The sequence below is a fragment of the Molothrus aeneus genome, chromosome 2 (genome assembly GCF_037042795.1).
Source record: "Molothrus aeneus isolate 106 chromosome 2, BPBGC_Maene_1.0, whole genome shotgun sequence".
NCBI classification, from domain to species: domain Eukaryota; kingdom Metazoa; phylum Chordata; class Aves; order Passeriformes; family Icteridae; genus Molothrus; species Molothrus aeneus.
This window is the reverse complement of record NC_089647.1, coordinates 74,137,202-74,154,605: the sequence shown is the minus strand read 5'-3', so window position 1 is coordinate 74,154,605 and position 17,404 is coordinate 74,137,202. Positions and strand designations below refer to the sequence as shown.

The following is a 17,404-nucleotide window of genomic DNA, read 5'->3' as shown; positions in this document are numbered from 1 at the left end:
CTAGCTGGAAGTTTTCTGATCTTCAAATCATTCTTCAGAAAATTTCACAAGTGGAAAGCAATTCAATTAGTGCCAGGGCACATTTAGTTTCACAAAGATGAACAGAAATTCCATTATTTCTTATAGATTACCAAAGAAAGCAGCTCAGAAGATTTCAACCCATTTTCTAGTTCACACAATTTACTTTAGCTACTGACTTTTTCCTATTTAAGTGTAATAATTGTACTGTGATCTCAAACTTTTTCCTCTTTAAATGTAATAATTGTACTGTGATCTCAAACAATATGATGCAACAATTTTACTTCATTTAATTATGCTCTAAGATAAAGTGGAAATTGATCTACTGTGTAGCAATAATTTCATAGAAAAGCATCAAGAAAGCCTGATTCAATAGACTTCAGAACTTACATGGCAAAGACATTAAATTTTTCCTACATAGTAGGAAGTGTCAGGTAATGCTCTATTTAAGAGTGCAGTTTATTACCTATTGCATACAGACACACATTTGCCAAGTCCTCTGTTTCAGTGACAGGCAGCCTCATTCAGAAATGATTGATGCTTCCATATTTATGAAACCTATGCTACAACTACTAGAGGTGCCAAATATAGTAGCACAAAGAAAAGTCCATTTGCTTTAGACTCCACAACTAAATTCTTATCTCTAAACTTCCCCTTCACCCAGACCAGCTGTTATCTTGTTCTATGTCATACATGGCCACTTTTTAAAGGGTTATGAGCTCTCTTGTGGAAAAATAGTGAAGTGACACAAGATTTGCTATTCTGTTGCACAGCACTCCATCCTATCGTAGTTCACCAGATTCTTAAATGCCTATTCAATTCCTCTTCAAATTTCAGAAATTGTAGGGATTTTTTTTTCCTCTACACAAAAACCAGCACTGCAATGTGACTACACTGTAACCCTGGTGGCACTTGTTAATCTTTTGAGTACAGGTATAGACAAAGATCAGTGTGAACTTTGAGTAACATCTAAGAACTACACAAAATGAGTGTGTACATATTGAGATATGTCTATGTCATGCAAATGTAAGGTTTAAAAAGGATTTGTGTTTATGGTTACCAGAATGGAGATATTATAGCAATCCCTGTACAGCAGCAACAATCTCTTCCTCAAATATTAAGATAAGAAATACTAAAAATCAGAAATGTGCAATAATGTTATCCTATCAAAATTACTATCTTGAAACAAAATTATCATACAGCTTAAGTTCTCTAGTCACCTTTCCCAAGGGAAAAATTATATATTGCTCTCCATAATATATCTCCCACTTACTGGATTAATATCTTATTTAACTTCATTGCCACCCATCCTTCTGTTCCCTTACCATTCCTCAAAGCTATTAAAAAAGAAATAGAAGACTCACAACAAAAAAGAAAACACACATTCTGAAACACCCCAAAACATAAGGAAAAAACTAACAGTACTCAGTAGTACCCAGTACACAAGTGGTGCAATTTGCACCATGTAGCTTGACATGTCCTAAGGGGCATGGAATTTTTGAATCATTTGAAAATTGCCAGTAAGTACTGTCAGGAGGCAGCACTTACCACAGTACAGAACCATGGAATTTTCACAAACATTAGAAGGTGACAAAGATATGTCAATATATACAGATTAATTTACTCTTACATAAAAACACGTGCACACATGTGACAAGTTAATAGACAGATAGGCAGACAGCTGCCTCATTTATGGTGACAAGACAGTCACCATAAAGTCCCTGGTGGCTGGACACCCTGAAGATTCAAGATCTCTAGACTGTATTTAATGCTGAATGGAAACATACCTCTGAAGACCTTCAGAGTCAGATACAGATCTCTTATTTTAACTGCCTACTTCTCTCTACTGAATATATAAGAAACTGAGAAAAAATTAGCTATTTGTTCTGTTGGGATCTGGTCCTCCCCTTTAAAGCCAACCTCAACATACTTTGAGAAGAGGCAGGTGACAGCAGTGACACAATCCATGACATCTGCTCTGTTCTCTACACACCCCAACAATCCCCTTCAAGCTTTCTGTGTGACTCCTGAGATGTCTGTCCAATTGCCAAAGCAGCAGAAGAGATAATCACATTCCTATCTGCCCAGCCCAGCCTTGTCTAAACATAAAAGGCATGCCTACACATTTTGGTGGTGAGATAGGCACCCTGTCATACTGTAATTCAGATTGAAAGGACCTTAAAGAAGTGTCCAGCCCAAAGTCCTGCTTTCAAAGCAGGGTCAAAACTGAATTCAGATCAGATAGAATGTCTTACTAGGTACCTAGAATTCCAAGCTGAAAAAACATCAGCAGCATCTTACTATTGTTTCTGAATCTGAAATCATTTAGCTTCAATTTTAGTTAACAATGGTTGCAATTCTTCAAAAATTAGCGGTATATTCAATAGCATGCTGTTTCACAAAGAATTACTTCAAAGTTAAACAAGGTTTTAAATCCAAATAATACCAGAATCCATGCAACATTCTCTCTGTTATACTTCTTTACATAAAAAGAAAATAAAGACAAAACTACTATAGACTAAAGCATGTACTTCAAAAATATGTGAAGTGTATAAGATACATAAAATAGATTGCACTTTTAAGTATATGCTTTGAAAAGTATTTTTTTTAATGCAAATAATGGACCAAAGACAGCAGACCAAATTTAACATATTATAATATGTACCAAGCTCTAGGTTAACTCTTATGGTAGCAAGAAAAAGATAATACACAGAATTTGAAAGGAAGAACAAAGGCAGAAAAGAGATGGAAAGATTTCTCTGTACATTATATCAATGATTCCCTGATTGTAACACCCTTTGACAGCTGTGTTAGGCAGGCTGGCAAATGGCAAAACTCCCAAAAGGTGGAGAGCAACTCACAACTCCAGCTTGTTTTTAGCATTAGACAGCCTAAATTAAAAAAAAAAAAAAAAAAAAGAGGAGGCTTTAGGACTCCAAAGTCAACTTTGCATTTTCGGACCCCATTCTGCTAATTATTTCAGCATCACAGGTTAAAAACAGAAGAATTGCCAGAAGGACAACTTCCCAAGCCTGTATGAAGTTACCATGTTATCCTTCCCAATGAAGTGGCCATAAAGGTTAATAAGTACATATCAACAGACAAATGACAAGACTTTAGGGCTTTGTCCTCAACACATGTAAACTCTGTATCTCCTTCCATCACATACAACCTCATATCTCTATTTTCACATCTCCTCAGCTCCTTAACCTATTTCTGCATTAACTTCTGGCTAATTAAATCAAAAAGAAACTAACAGTATACGAAGCAAAAAGGAAACCCCACCACCAGTCCAAATAACTATTATTTATCAGGTCATTTATTAAAACAACTATGGTTCAACGTGCAATTATTTTTTCAATCATATTTAGAAACTCAACAGTCTGAAAAACTAGATCTGAAAAAAGAATCTCAAAATATCAAAATCCAACTACCCAAGAATGTCTACTAGAAAAAGACAAAGAATACAGTGGGTGGAAACAGTGGTATAAAAAAAAAAAATCTCTCTTTTGTAGCACTCCAGGCATTAATTTTGCATTTTAGTATGGCCCAAATTAAGGAAGTTAAAAAGAATGTGAAGTTACAGGTTTACAATTAAATTCAAAGCATCTTACTAGAATATTTTCTTACTTTTTATCAAATATAAGTTTTTAAAAGCCACAAATTCCAAAAGCAATGCAGTTTCTAATCACCTGCATGATATAGTGGAACGGTGTGGCCGATGGAGAAACACGCCCAGGCTAGAATGACCAGCCCGTCTCCAGCCAAGGGGGGCGCTTCCCCAACTCAAAGCTGGGTATCGCACCTAAGGCAATAACCTGCCTTCAGGACGGGGGCCGCTATAAAACTCCGAGCCGCAGGATGAAGAGGCGTCTCTCAGTCCCTTTGGTTTTATCGGGTTTATTAGGTCCCGGGGGACCAAACATTCCCGATGGAAGCGGGAAGTAGGAACAGAGAACTGGGAGCAGGGGACGGGAGCAGAGAACTGAGAGCCCCGAGGTGGGGAAAACCCCGGGTTTTAAAGGGAATGGGAGGGGTGAGGGATGACAAATCAGGAGAGGGAAGGGAAAGATACATTGGGGATTGACACAACAACAGAACCAATCGCGTATAACTGAGGGAGGGGCCCCTGTCCCTGAGCCAATCACCCGACACCCTGGCCAGAAGCTTCTGGAAAAGGAGGCAGGGGTGCCGAGTGACAGGCAGGCAGCCAGGGGTGGAGAACAAAAATGATACATGTTGAAACCATAGAAACCAGGGAGGGGTTTGGGGATTGACAGATAACTGGGATTGGGGCAGGACCTTTCAACATGAACAATGGGGGAACAGAACAAACACAAAACAAACCACAACAATATAGTACTCCTTATTTGAAAGCATAAAAGCATAGGGAGAAGCTAAAAATTAACAGATAACTTTTATTACATCATAAATAATCAAAGAGGAAAATCAAGAAAAGTATGAACAAGTTTGGAAACAAAAGGCAGAAAGTTTTACCTTGAAAAGCAGCTGCATTACGAGATATTAAAAATTTTAATGTAGCACTTGATGTTTGAAGCACTTGCTGTATATCTTGCTTTGCTGCAATCTGATACCTTTCTTCCATCTTTTTGGTACAGCATGTTGGATTTTTAGAAGTACAAACCTGGAGATCAACACCTAAGGAAAAGGCAGTTCCACTGATTAATATAAAACAAAAGTATGCAAAACACAAACACCAAAGAGATTTTTTTTTTTACATGGGTATTGACACACAGAAGAAATATTCAAAGCTTTAAACCATTTGGTCTTGTTCAACAGAAGGGGATACTGATTAAAATCTGTGGGAAGAGTACACTCATTACAGTTAATTAAAGTCACATAATATAATTTCCCTGACAATGTAATCTTGTTCCAGCTGTGAATATTGTTAACTAATGTTGGTCAAATATGTTGAATATGCATTGTACATCACAATACAGGTGGTAGATGTCTCACACCTGGAAACACTCAAGAACTGCTTAGATGGGGCTCTGGGCAACCTGATCTAGTTGAAGATGTCCCCACTCATTGCATACTAGATGACTGTTGTAGTGCGTTTTTATATTTTGTAATACTTTGAAGTAGCTTTGTTTTGTATTCCCATATTTTTCCCAAATGGTTTATCCCAGACTGTACCCCCCTCCCTTTACCTGTGTAATTCCTCTCCCGGGATGAGATCATCCCCAAACCCCACCCTGGCTCTCTGTCAATCACTCAGCATCCCATCCCCTCCATCCAGAAGTTTCGGTCCAAGTCGTCGAATGATCAGCCAGAGGCCAGGGGTCAGTCCCCCAAGCCTTGCCCCATACACTGTCCTATATGTCTATCCCCCAGCATCCATCCCTTAGGGTCACTCATTGGTTAGTAAATGTTATCTACTTTTGGTTTCCACCTCCCTTTAAATGTGACCTTGGCACATCTCCCGGGGCTCTCGGCAGGAGGCCCCCTGAGGTGCAGGAGCTCCTTTGGGATCCTAATAAAACCTTGGATTAACCCCTGCTAAGAGTCGGCCCTTTCTCTTCTACCGATGTCTCTGGTGTCTCTTGTGCTGCAAAGGCGCCAGCCCAGGTGCCCTCAGCACCCTCGGGGCACAGAGAGTGTCTCCCTGCCAGCCCAGGTGCCCTCAGTACCCTCGGGGCACAGAGAGTGTCTCCCCCCAGCCCAGGTGCCCTCAGTACCCTCGGGGCACACACAGAGAGTGTCTCCCCCCAGCCCAGGTGCCCTCAGCACCCTCGGGGCACACACAGAGAGTGTCTCCCCGCTGTCAGCCCAAGTGCCCTCAGCACCCTCGGGGCACAGAGAGTGTCTCCCCCCAGCCCAGGTGCCCTCAGTACCCTCGGGGCACACACAGAGAGTGTCTCCCCGCCAGCCCAGGTGCCCTCAGTACCCTCGGAGCACACACAGAGAGTGTTTCCCCCCAGCCCAGGTGCCCTCAGCACCCTCGGGGCACAGAGAGTGTCTCCCTGCCAGCCCAGGTGCCCTCAGTACCCTCGGGGCACACACAGACAGTGTCTCCCCGCTGTCGGCCGTGTCGGGGCTGCCCTCCCCGGTGTCTGCCGACTCGGGACTGGCCCAGGGCTCCTGAGAGGCTCGCAGGGGGACCGAGACAGATGACCTTTAGAGGTCCCTTCCAACACAAACTATTCTGTCATTCTATGATCCTCTAGCATACTGAAATGCTGGAGCAGCTCACGGCTGCCACTCCTGTCCTTGGACTAGAAAAAGCTAACTACTTCCAAACATTACAAACACACCAGTGGAAAGCCGATTCCTGACAGATGCATAATGAACACGCTTATATTAACTACTATATGGAGCAGTCCTAACTTCCAGTCTAATCTCCCTAACTGTGTCTTTCTCTAATGCCAAACATTCCCATGAATCCCTGACACCAACTCCCTACTTCCCTAATAGGCTGGGAGACACTTCTACAAAGGAGGATTTTTTTTTCATTTTGGGTATGCTGAAATCCCAGAGGGAAAACTCAATACTTTTGTAACTTTAGCACTGGAGCATAATCAAGCCTAAAAAGCATTATTCACCTTCCTTGTTATCATGTGGTATTCAAAATATTTTTCTAATACTGTATCTAAACAATGCTTTCTAATACAAAGAACAAATATATCATGGAAGAACAAATATGAGAATTTAAATTATATTAATACAAAACAGTCCAATCCAAATTTTGTTCTCAAATACATTATTATTGCACTGACAGATATGACAAGATTTCGTGGAAACATAGAAACTTATTTTCATCTGCATGACCTTTAAACTTCTCCATTTTCATTATTAACAAATAATATACAGGGTAACTGCTCACATGCAGTTCCCTGTGTACACAGGCACAGACATTAATAATACTTGTCTAATATTAAAATGAAATAACTTAAAATTAGGTTTATTACCCAAACTCTTCTTAGTATTTTAAACAATTGTAAGGCACTGCTTAGCTTTCAAACCTTTGACACTTGTAAAGCAGAAGTATAGATATCTAGATATACTTGTAAAGCAGAAGATATAGGTATCACTGCTACAGAAGTTAATTTGAAACTTTATCTAGGCTATATGGACTTGAGTATAGCTTCAAGAAGACACACTTTCAGCCAAATCCTAAAATAATAATGTATATTTGTATATGGCTTCAGATGAAACGCCAGTATTATTTTATTTCCTTGATTTTATCAAAAGTATTTTTTAAGCAGCATCTTTTGAACATGGATCTCATTCCCAATCCTAAGTGAATTTTGTTTTATAGTAGTTTTAAGACTGTTAAGCATGTACATATGAAGTACATTTTATTGATCTACTTCTGTTCCAGCTCATTAAACACAGCTGCTTTCACTGGCCAGGAAAAAGTAACCAAATACAACATACAAAGAACCCAACTGACTAAAAATTGAATTGTTGCTCAAAACCACAGAGTGGTTTTCCAGTTGTTTTTTTAGAGATCTACAGAACAAGGAACAGCTTACAGATAATGTTTCGGAACTCACACAAGCCAGACCGTTAAACAGGTCTTTCCATTTCAGTACAAGCAGCATTAAAAAACCCACACAATTATTTTCTGAGTTTTCACATCTAAAAAACTTTCCATCTTCCACAAGAACTGTTTTATCAATAACCAATTTTGAAATAAAGGGAGAAAACACTTTCTACTCCAAAAGGGCACATTGGTACCAAATTCTGATGGCTCTACACTGTTATCCACTTTGAAACAGGATCACAAGACAACTGGAAGTGAAATACCTTAGCCTGTAATAAAAATATATTGAAGTAAACAGTTATGGTATAAGAAAGGTTTTAGAACTGAAAATAAGCTGAGTCTAGGAAAGACAGTTTGGGAAGAAAAACGTTAATTGTTCTAAGCTGCAGGTTTATCTGTCTGGAACTGATTTCAAAATTTTAATCGTGGTCTCAGCTGTACAAATCTGTATTTTCAGTACCTTGGGATAAACAAATGCTGACAGGATGAGGCCATTAACTGCCAGGAAGAGCAAATGCCAGATCTGTGATAAATTTCTGCCTATTTAGACTTCCAAGTGATCAAATCCAGGGTCTAAAAAATCCCAAAACATTAGAATTGTCATGACAAACAGTCTTTCAAAAGCCAGCCCTGAAATGCCATATGGCTTGGATGCAACTGTCAAATCACTGGTTTATTTCAAAATGGATTTGGAACCTGTATCAGACCTAAGTCCTTCTCATGCTTATCCTTTAATATTTATTAACTTATTTTTGTCACAAGCACCACTCCAGATTTAGCATTACTTGCTATCACTACGATTGTTGTAAAGTACTTCAGCTTGGCTCAGTAAAAGAGATGGGGATCAGCCTCAAGCACCTGGCCCTGACTGTCGATACTGTTGAACCATCATCTCACTTTTTTCTGTGTCTCTATTCAGCAGGAGTCAGTATTTCTCTCACCTGCACTTCAAGAGATGGTGAATTCTATATACTGCTTTCAAAGAGCACTCCAGACAACACTGTAGTACAAGTTTGGCTCCTTCCTTATACACTCCAAGCACATCTTCCTGCCTACTAAGAAGCACTCCAGCAAGGTGAAACCATCCCTTCATACACCCACGCTACAGTTCGCAGAACAAAACACGTCATCCTGTCCAAAAGCCCTCCAATTTTTGAGACTTGTGTATGTAATGCCACAGTGACTTGGCATTACAAAAGTCCATTCCTTCTACAGGACACCAGCCCTAAACAGTGTAGACATAACCCTGGTCTGTTCCACTCGGTGTGAGAGTCAGGAGGCACTCCATGAGCTGCACCACCTTTCAGGCCAACCCAGCCAGATCAAAACTACTGAGCATTGAAGACTTCCTAGAGAAGCTGAAAGATAGGAGACTGAGATAGGGGAACTGCTATAGAGCTGAGTCCACTTTTTTGCTGATTTTAATCTCAAAATATTGTCAAATTTCTTTTCACAGTGATCATTTTGTGGATCCAGAGGTGAAATGTTCACACACACACAAAATTATGCCATTGGCAACAGTCCTTACAAAAACAGATGTGATATAATGAACATCAGTAACTGATTTGACAGAGCAATTCACTTTTTGTCTCTGACTAAATCATATTCCAGAGCTCTGAATGCCTGCTAAACAAATAGAGTAATTAGAAGTGTCCCTGCCTCCATACAACAAAAGACAAAAAATTTAACTTGACTTGAGGTAGAACCAAAATCCAAATTACTGGAATGTAAATTATACTAGAAACCCAAATTAAAATTCAAATATGATCTTGGAATTGCATTAAAGTAACCTGCTGGATTTTAAACTGACTTCTATTGTTACTTTAAGGGGAATTAACAAGAATATTTAAACTTGAATTAACAATAGTACCACAGACCACCTTTTTCTGACACTATCTCATCTTTCCAGCATGGTTTTTCTCATTTATTCAACTTCATATTCATAATGGTTCTCTACCAAAAAGCCTTTACAGTAAAATTTTAAATAATCACAGTCTTCACTCTCTTTGATGCTTCTTGCTCTCGTAATTGCACACATGATCTCCCAGTGTTTGCTGAAAAGAAGCCTAGATTGATCCCTGAAAAAATAAACCAACCCAAAACCAAAAAAGCAAACAAACAGAAACCAACCAAAACCAAACTGCTGAGAAAAAATATCTCCAGCACTTTTTCCCCCCACTTCATTAGGAATTGTTTGATTCTACAGTGACAGTAAATGTAATATTTTTCAATAAACCACAAAATTCAGCTTTTTGGTGCAAAGAGAAGCCTGAAATTTTTTTTCACTGACATACCTACTGGAGGCTCTCTGTTAGGAAGGCAAGAATGAAATGTTCACCAGCCATCCTATTCTGCTGTTGCTAAAATCGGATCATAGAATGGTGTGGGTGGGAAGGCCCTTACAGAAGAATATCTAGTTTCAACCCTCCACCATGGGCAGGGACATATTTCATTAGACCAGGTTTTTCAAAGCCCCATCATGCCTGGCCTTGACCACTTCCAGGGATTGGGGATACACAACTTCTCTGTTCTAGGTACTCTGAGAGAAAGAAACCAACAAATAAATATTATTTGCAATCAAGATAACAAGAAGAGCTCAGAGCTCCCATTTAATCTGTCTGAAAAAAAAGAGCTGCTGAAATTAGCTAAAAGCTCTGGATTTACTAGCATATAGGATAAAAGAATGGAAATCTTCAAGAAATCCTGGGTTACAATACCAGAAAGGATATACAATATCTTGAACATAGGAAATAAAAATATGCTAAAAAGTATTTTGCAGACAACAATTTCTTTTTTTTAATAATTCAAGTCATATTGGATTACAATATGACATATTGTAATCCAATACCCATACATATCAAAAAAACCAAAAAACTCCAGACCTAACCTTTGAGTACTTTTTATATTTATTTAATTCTTCATACAGCAAAAAAGTGTCTTTCAGGATTTTTAATTGCTGAGGTTTTTCTGTACAGTCCCATCAAAAATGTTCTTGTAGCACAGAACCAGACAGGAAAAAAACAAAGTATTTTTGCAACTAACACTTGAAATCAGCGTGAACGCAATTAATGTTCCAATAAAGCATGTGATGGGGCTGACCTAAGTCTGTATTATAGTTCCCAAATCATATGTACAAAAGACCAAGAACAGTTAGTCAAATGTCTTGATTGCTAGGGGTAGCAATAAGTATGTTGAGAGTGGTAAAAAAATATATATATATATCTTGATTATTAGTTGCCATTTTCAACACTATATCCTGTCCTGCGTGGATGATAACACAAACTCAAATTTGTAGTTTCCATATCCTTCAAGATCACTTTTATGTACATATATATGTCATTTCTGCATAGGATGACAGAGGTATTTTTTTGTCCCTTAAGGATACACAACCTTTATACAATAGCTGCAAAACTATTATATAAAATAATGTATAGGTTTTTGAGCTAACATATATTCAAAATACAAACACATGACAATCTCCAGAACTAGAATTTACATGATTTACTGCTATAAGGCTGCTGGTTTTATTCCTACTGAGAAGAGGAAAGAATGGGAATGGTACAGCCTTTTGTCATACATGCAACAAAACCAAGGCAAATATAAACCCTGTAATTTTATTGACTTCCACTGCATACAAAACCATACATCAGCCAGCATTCCTGCTGTTCTTCAGCTGGTGATCATTCTCTACCCCAAAGACTCAGCTTAAGACATTTAAATGAAAGTGTTCTTAAGTGATGTCTACGGTACCACTAAAATAAAGACACAGAGGCAATGCAGTAGAGGCATTTATGCAGCTTATTCTGAAGACAACACCAACATTTGATAATGGAGTAGCTCCAAGATGCCACAAGCTGCACTGGCTGTCCACTGTGGCTGCCCACAAGAAGCACCTGAGATGCCAAAGGTATCCCACCTACTGCACACTGCACTTCTAGAAAGATGTAAGTTTCCCAGAGTTACTGCATCTCTCAGCCCCACTGGGAACATTATGGACACCCTAAGAAAATTAAAATGCTGCTAGATGCCCACATTTCAGCACCAAAATTAAACCTTGCAAAGGCAGCTTGGACACCTATTTTCGCAAGGGGACATCTACAAGTAATGTGTGTGTTGTATGGGCGCACGCGTGCATCTTACACACAAACACATTTCTTAGTGTCATCAGAAAAGGTTTTAAAATATTTTTACATCTTGCTTCAAAAGAAGGCTTAATATAGAAGATCAGGAGCAAAAACTGACATTTCTCTTCACATTACGCTTTGAGCCTACTAATACCTTTAATCACACCTAAACCTTCTAAAATACTTATTTAAGCCCCATTTTCTTGTCATTGCACTTCTGGACAGATTTTACTGTTTGCAATTATTTGTTTCATGATAGCTGAACAGAGTTCTTAGAACAAGAACTCTGGCAGTCCACAGCAATGTAATTCCTTCAAAGAGTGAAAGGCTGCTGACCATACAGCTGGTACCACACCTCCTGCTGCTCACTGTTTGCAAGGGCAGCAGCAGAGAAAGGAATTCTTTTATATTTGTACAATTCAAACATGGTTTTTCCTAGGAGCAGGAAATTCAGAAAAGTCAAAATCAAAAGAAGAAAGTGAGTAGTGGTACAAAAAATATGATAGGGGAAAGGAGGAAATCAGAGGAGCAGAGCAGAAGAAACCTGTATAAAGCACTGTAGCTCTTTTCTCTTGAGTCAACATTATTTCCTTCCTATCCCTAGTACACAAATGAAGTAGAGTAATCAAAATAAATAATAACAGAGAAAGCATAAAATTTACACTAGGCTATGGAATGAGAAGAACATAGATAAAGTGATACCATATCATTCATACTGAGATTATTCACACAAATAATCAGCACAGAAAAACTAAATCGCCGACAGGACTGTAACTCAGATTTCACTTTCCAGACACCTTCATTTGAACAGTACCTGTCTCATCAGTCTTCCCAACTGAAGTGTTTATTTTCTTTTTATCAAAGACAATTATAAAATCTTTAGGTTAGGACAATGCAAGAAGACAACCATGCATGTTGATAAACGTAGTGTTAATAAATATAGTACTCCAATTTATAAACTACACAATGCAATATTGACTGTGTCAAGCATTATCTGTCACATTTAAAGCTAGAGTTATTAAAAGCTCTATTTTGGAGGGATTCCTTTAAAATAAACTTAGTATGCCTTATCTCAACTTGCAGAGTTAATAAAAACCACACAAATTATCTTTAAAAAAACAATGAGGTTAGTTATTGATAGTTTAAAAGTGAGGGGGACATTAACTCAGCTTTTGTTGCATTCTCTGTTTAAAAAGCATGGACTCACATTTACTAGTTAACCTGTCAGCCAAACATGAACACATTTTAGAGATATGTAAAAAAAAGTTGGTTTTACATCCTATACCGCTGATACTTAAAATACTTGCATTTTAATCCTCTGAGTTCAACTGAGGTTCTCACAAACCTGGAACCAAAACCTCAAACCTAAGACCATACACCTTACTATATATGTGCTTTGCAACGTCATTCAGCATCTACTTTAAAAAAAATTAACTGCTGATACAAATGCTAGATATATTCAAATTGCCATGAAGACTCTACTTTCCCGGGAATTTTATTCCATTACGTTCCAGTGACAGGCAGATATCCGTACGGAAAATGCGCAGCCCGAGCACTGGCAGCGGTGTAAGTCACTCTCATTTCACAGCAGAGTGATTCCAGCAGCCCCAGCCGCAGCTCGGTGGCTGTCCCCAGCCCCCAGGGTTCGCACCGCTGTACCTGTGCCTGCCCACGGCCGGCTGGAAGCAGGATGACCCCAGCTGAAGCCGGCTCGCTCTGCTCTGCGCGGTACAGAGGAGAAGTGGGTGGGCACAAGGGAGTTTTAGGCAGGTGTCGGGGTGCCCCAGTGCCCACAGCCCGGGAAGAGCGTCTTCTCTCTTTAAGGGGCCAGCCGCGATGTCGCTACCAAGCGGGGGACCCGATGTGCCCGCGGTGCCCAGCCCGGCCACGAGCACCACCCACCCATCGCCGCCGGCGGCACCGAATTCAAACGCGGCGGTCCCGCCGTTCCCGGCGCCTCCCGCCCCATCCAGCTCTGCCTTACCTGCCCGCGGGAACTCCGGGACGCCGCCGAGCGGGCCGAGCCGCCGCAGCTGGAAAACTTTCCGGACCGCCTCGCAGCTCGGCGGCGGCTCCGCACCCTGCGAGGCGGCGGCCAGGAGCAGGACGGCGACGGTCAGGACGCCGAGGCAGAGGCTCTTCCCCCCCATGGCCCGCGACCGCCGCCAGCTGCCGCAGGGACGCGGCCGAGGCGCCCCCAGAGCCGCCGCGGGGGAGGCACCGCCCGCCGCCCCGCCGGGGCCCTCCCCCGGCCCGGCCCAGCCCAGCCCAGCCCCCGCCCGTGGAGGGGCCCCACGCCCCGGGCGGCAGCGGGAGAGCGCTGCCCAGCGCCCGTCTCGGGGCTGGGGACGAGAGGAAACACCCCCGCCCTAGCACGTACACCCGGGGTGCGGGCAGTGCGGGCTGCGGAGGAGAAACCCAAAGGCAAAGGAAGAGCTGGCGTGGTACGGGAGCAATTTCGACCCAAAACACGAAAAAAAAAATTACAGCGCTTTGGGGAACTGCTAGCAACAGGCTTAACACTGTCAGTAAGGTACGCCGTTCAGTTTGGCTTGAAATGCCAAACTTTTGTTTTTCTGACAAAAGTTTCCAAGAATTCGGCAGTCTTCAGGGCATCTTCAAAAGTTTCAGTTTCCTAAGGCAAACGTGACACACGGGACCAATTTACAAACTCCTGTCCTGTCTACAAGCTGAAGTCCGATGGGAGCTGTTAGAGCTGCCAAGGAAGCATCTGGGAGGCATGAGGTTATCTTTAAGAACAGCTTCCTTGATGCCAAAATCAAGAATTTGCTCCATGCACAAATTTTAAATGTCACACCTTACCACTGAGAGCCAGAAATTTTTCTTAGTGTGCTTCGAAGCTGCAAGTGGTCATTCAGCACTGTAAAACATAAGGCTTTCAGTTTAAAAGAAATCTTTAATCCATGTCAGCAATTTCTACACAAGACTGCAAAACCAGTTCTAAGTGTGGATCATTCCACACTTTCATTTGAATATAGTTAACAAACCGAAACATAAGTTATTAAAATTTGCACTAAAGATTAACCACTACTGAGCAAAGCAATAAAACAATGTCATTATCCAGTCTACTGAATGACAGCTCATAAGAAGGGGAGAGGACTAGTATTTCTCAATCATCCATACTCCTGGGCTTGGCAACTTCCTTCTGTCAGCAAGCTCCAACGTAGATTATATTATATGTCCTTTAACAGAATTTGTTGTGCTTTTCTTATACATTGATGTATAAAGAGTGTACACAGATGACAGGTTACAATCTTCTTGATAAAGCAGACTACAGCAAAAGACACCTTAAGCCCTCATGAAAAAAAGAGGGGAGGGAGGGAAGAAAACAGTGAGTCCTAGTGCAAATAAAAATATTTGGTTTAGAATAAAAAAAATAAATAAAAAATAAATTGCAATGTCTTGTATGGAAGCTGGTATCAGGCAGTGAACCCCTTGTCATTCAGTTAAATAGTCTTTTTTAAGGTACTGAAAAATACCAATAGGCAAAACAACCTGAACATGAGAGCCAGAGAACATAGGATCTTATTCAGCAATTTGAAGATGGTAGAGCAAATTCTGTAAATGTTGAAATGCCATCCTCAACATCTAATACAAGATGTGCAGCACACACAGTAAACTTAAGAAAATAAAGTACTAGTATTCAGGGAAAAATTCTTGCAAGTTAAGAAAAACATATAAGTATTCCTTATAAGAATTCTCCTTATTATAGGAATTCTTATATGGAATACTTATTATATAAGTATTCCATATAAGAATTCCTTACAGAATTCTCCTTTATCCCACAACCACATGGAAGTTTGCCTACAGCAATAGATGATGTTGGGAAATCTCTAGAACCCCTTTGCTTCAAATGGAACCAGTATTTTCTCATGTCCTCCACTAATAGCAATTCAGAGAAACCTATGTCCTCCAACTCTACAGTTTAAGGGAAAAGGAAAGTTTTTTGTAAGAAATTGAATGTACATGTTTTAACTAGATCTTTCCATATGAGAAAGATTCTAGTTTCGTCCAAAAGGTGAGGTGGGTTTTTGTTTGTTGGGGGATTTGGAGAGTTGGTTTTTCAATTTTTATTTTTTGTTAATAGCTGTAGCATAGGAAGTGTGAAGGAAATAATTAATTTTTGCTCCATTAAAAGATTGAATTTAATTTCAAGTTTTATGCTTCAAAGCTTCCCTGGTTTTAGTCTTAAAATGTGTATTTTATTTAACAAATTTCAAGAATTAATTATTCTGGGATATACTAGACCGAATTTTATTTGCTAGTGCTGTTTAGCTAGTAATGAGCAGGCTCCTGTCTCTTGCCATGGGGCTCACTTTTGTGACTGTATTTTGAATCTACTGCTTTTTAGTGGGCACATTTTGCCTTTGCTTACTGTATTTTGCTTTATCACCTTACTGTATTGTGCCTGGGAATGCTTTGATTAACAGCCATTCAGATGTGTCTCCAAGGGATGGCATGTGGCCAGAGTGTGGTGGCTGCTGTTCCTGTCCTGCTGTACTGGACAGGCTGGAACTTCAGTCTGAACTTGAGTTGAAAGGTCTGTGACCTGTGAGTGAATCCACGATGGAGAAGAGATCCACCTGCAGCCCATGGAGAACCCCATGCCAGAGCAGGTGGATGCCTGAAGGAGAATGTGACCCTGTGAGATACCTGTGATGGAGCAGGTTTGCAGAAAAAAGGAACTCCTCTCATTTTAACATGAGAATATACACACATATATATGAAGTTTAAGAGAGAACATTAGCATTGTCTAGACTTGTATCTTCTTGGCCAAAGCCTGAACATACACACCTGATAGGTCCTCATGGATATCTAGGTGTTAGCACAAGATGACTTAAGAATACCCCTTCTACAAGTTCTCCTTTTGTCTAATTTCCTTAATCACAAACAATACCACTCTATTACCTGAAACACTGGCATAAGGCCAGAGGAGGATCTTCAATTTATCCCTCTAAATCACAGGAAGCTAAAATGAAGCTTTCTATTATTTTTGGAACACAGCTAAGCTTCCTCCTCATCTACACAAATTACATTCTCCTTTGGACTGTCATCTTGTAACAACTGAAAACACTTTATATGGCTGTGCCACCTTTCCTCTTTTCATTTCTTCTGAGAGCTACTACAAAAATAACCCTTTCCAACTTGTTGCTTAGACCATGTTTGCTTTTCTCATATTCCTTATTGTGTCAAACACAAGCTGCTTGTCTTCAGTTGCATATCCTTTTAAGTGGTCCCCTCTCAGGATGCAAAGGAGCGTTTCTACTTCCCAAGGACTACAGCACCTGTCTCCACATTCTGAAATTATCATATACTTTCATGCTATTTATTCTCATGTATCTGAAAGTAGTTCAAACATCTATTAAGCTGCCTCATAGTAAAAAGATTTGAAGAGTGATTTAGAAGAATAAGTGTTTTGACTATTATTTTTATACATACCATAGTAAAGAAAGGAAATCAATCTTTATTGATTAAGGAGACAGACTAGTGTCTGTGTTGACTGCTATGTTCACATCATCTCCCAGGGTCAAATACTATTTCTGATCTAATATATGCTCTCTGGATACCATCCTTTTGATTTTTATATAGCTTTGAACAGAGGGGGGATCCTAAGACTGAAACAGAACTTCTTGAAGTTACAGCAACAGCATGGGGAGAAACAACAACAAAACAAAAAACACAAAACAAATCACCAACTTTTTTCTTGAGTTAAATAGAGCTATTAATGATTCTA

General features: G+C 40.1%; 1 protein-coding gene across 1 annotated transcript in view; it reads right to left on the bottom strand.

The window, feature by feature from the left end:
- The window catches only part of GPC5 (glypican 5), a 602,713-nt gene extending 588,914 nt beyond the window's left edge, over nt 1–13,799 (bottom strand). The window contains exons 1-2 of the mRNA XM_066545102.1: nt 13,634–13,799; nt 4,516–4,677 (exon numbers count right to left, since the gene is read on the bottom strand). Coding sequence (XP_066401199.1) covers nt 4,516–4,677; nt 13,634–13,799 — 328 coding nt within the window. The remainder of the gene's footprint in view (nt 1–4,515; nt 4,678–13,633) is intronic.
- Nucleotides 13,800–17,404: the final 3,605 nt, after the last annotated feature.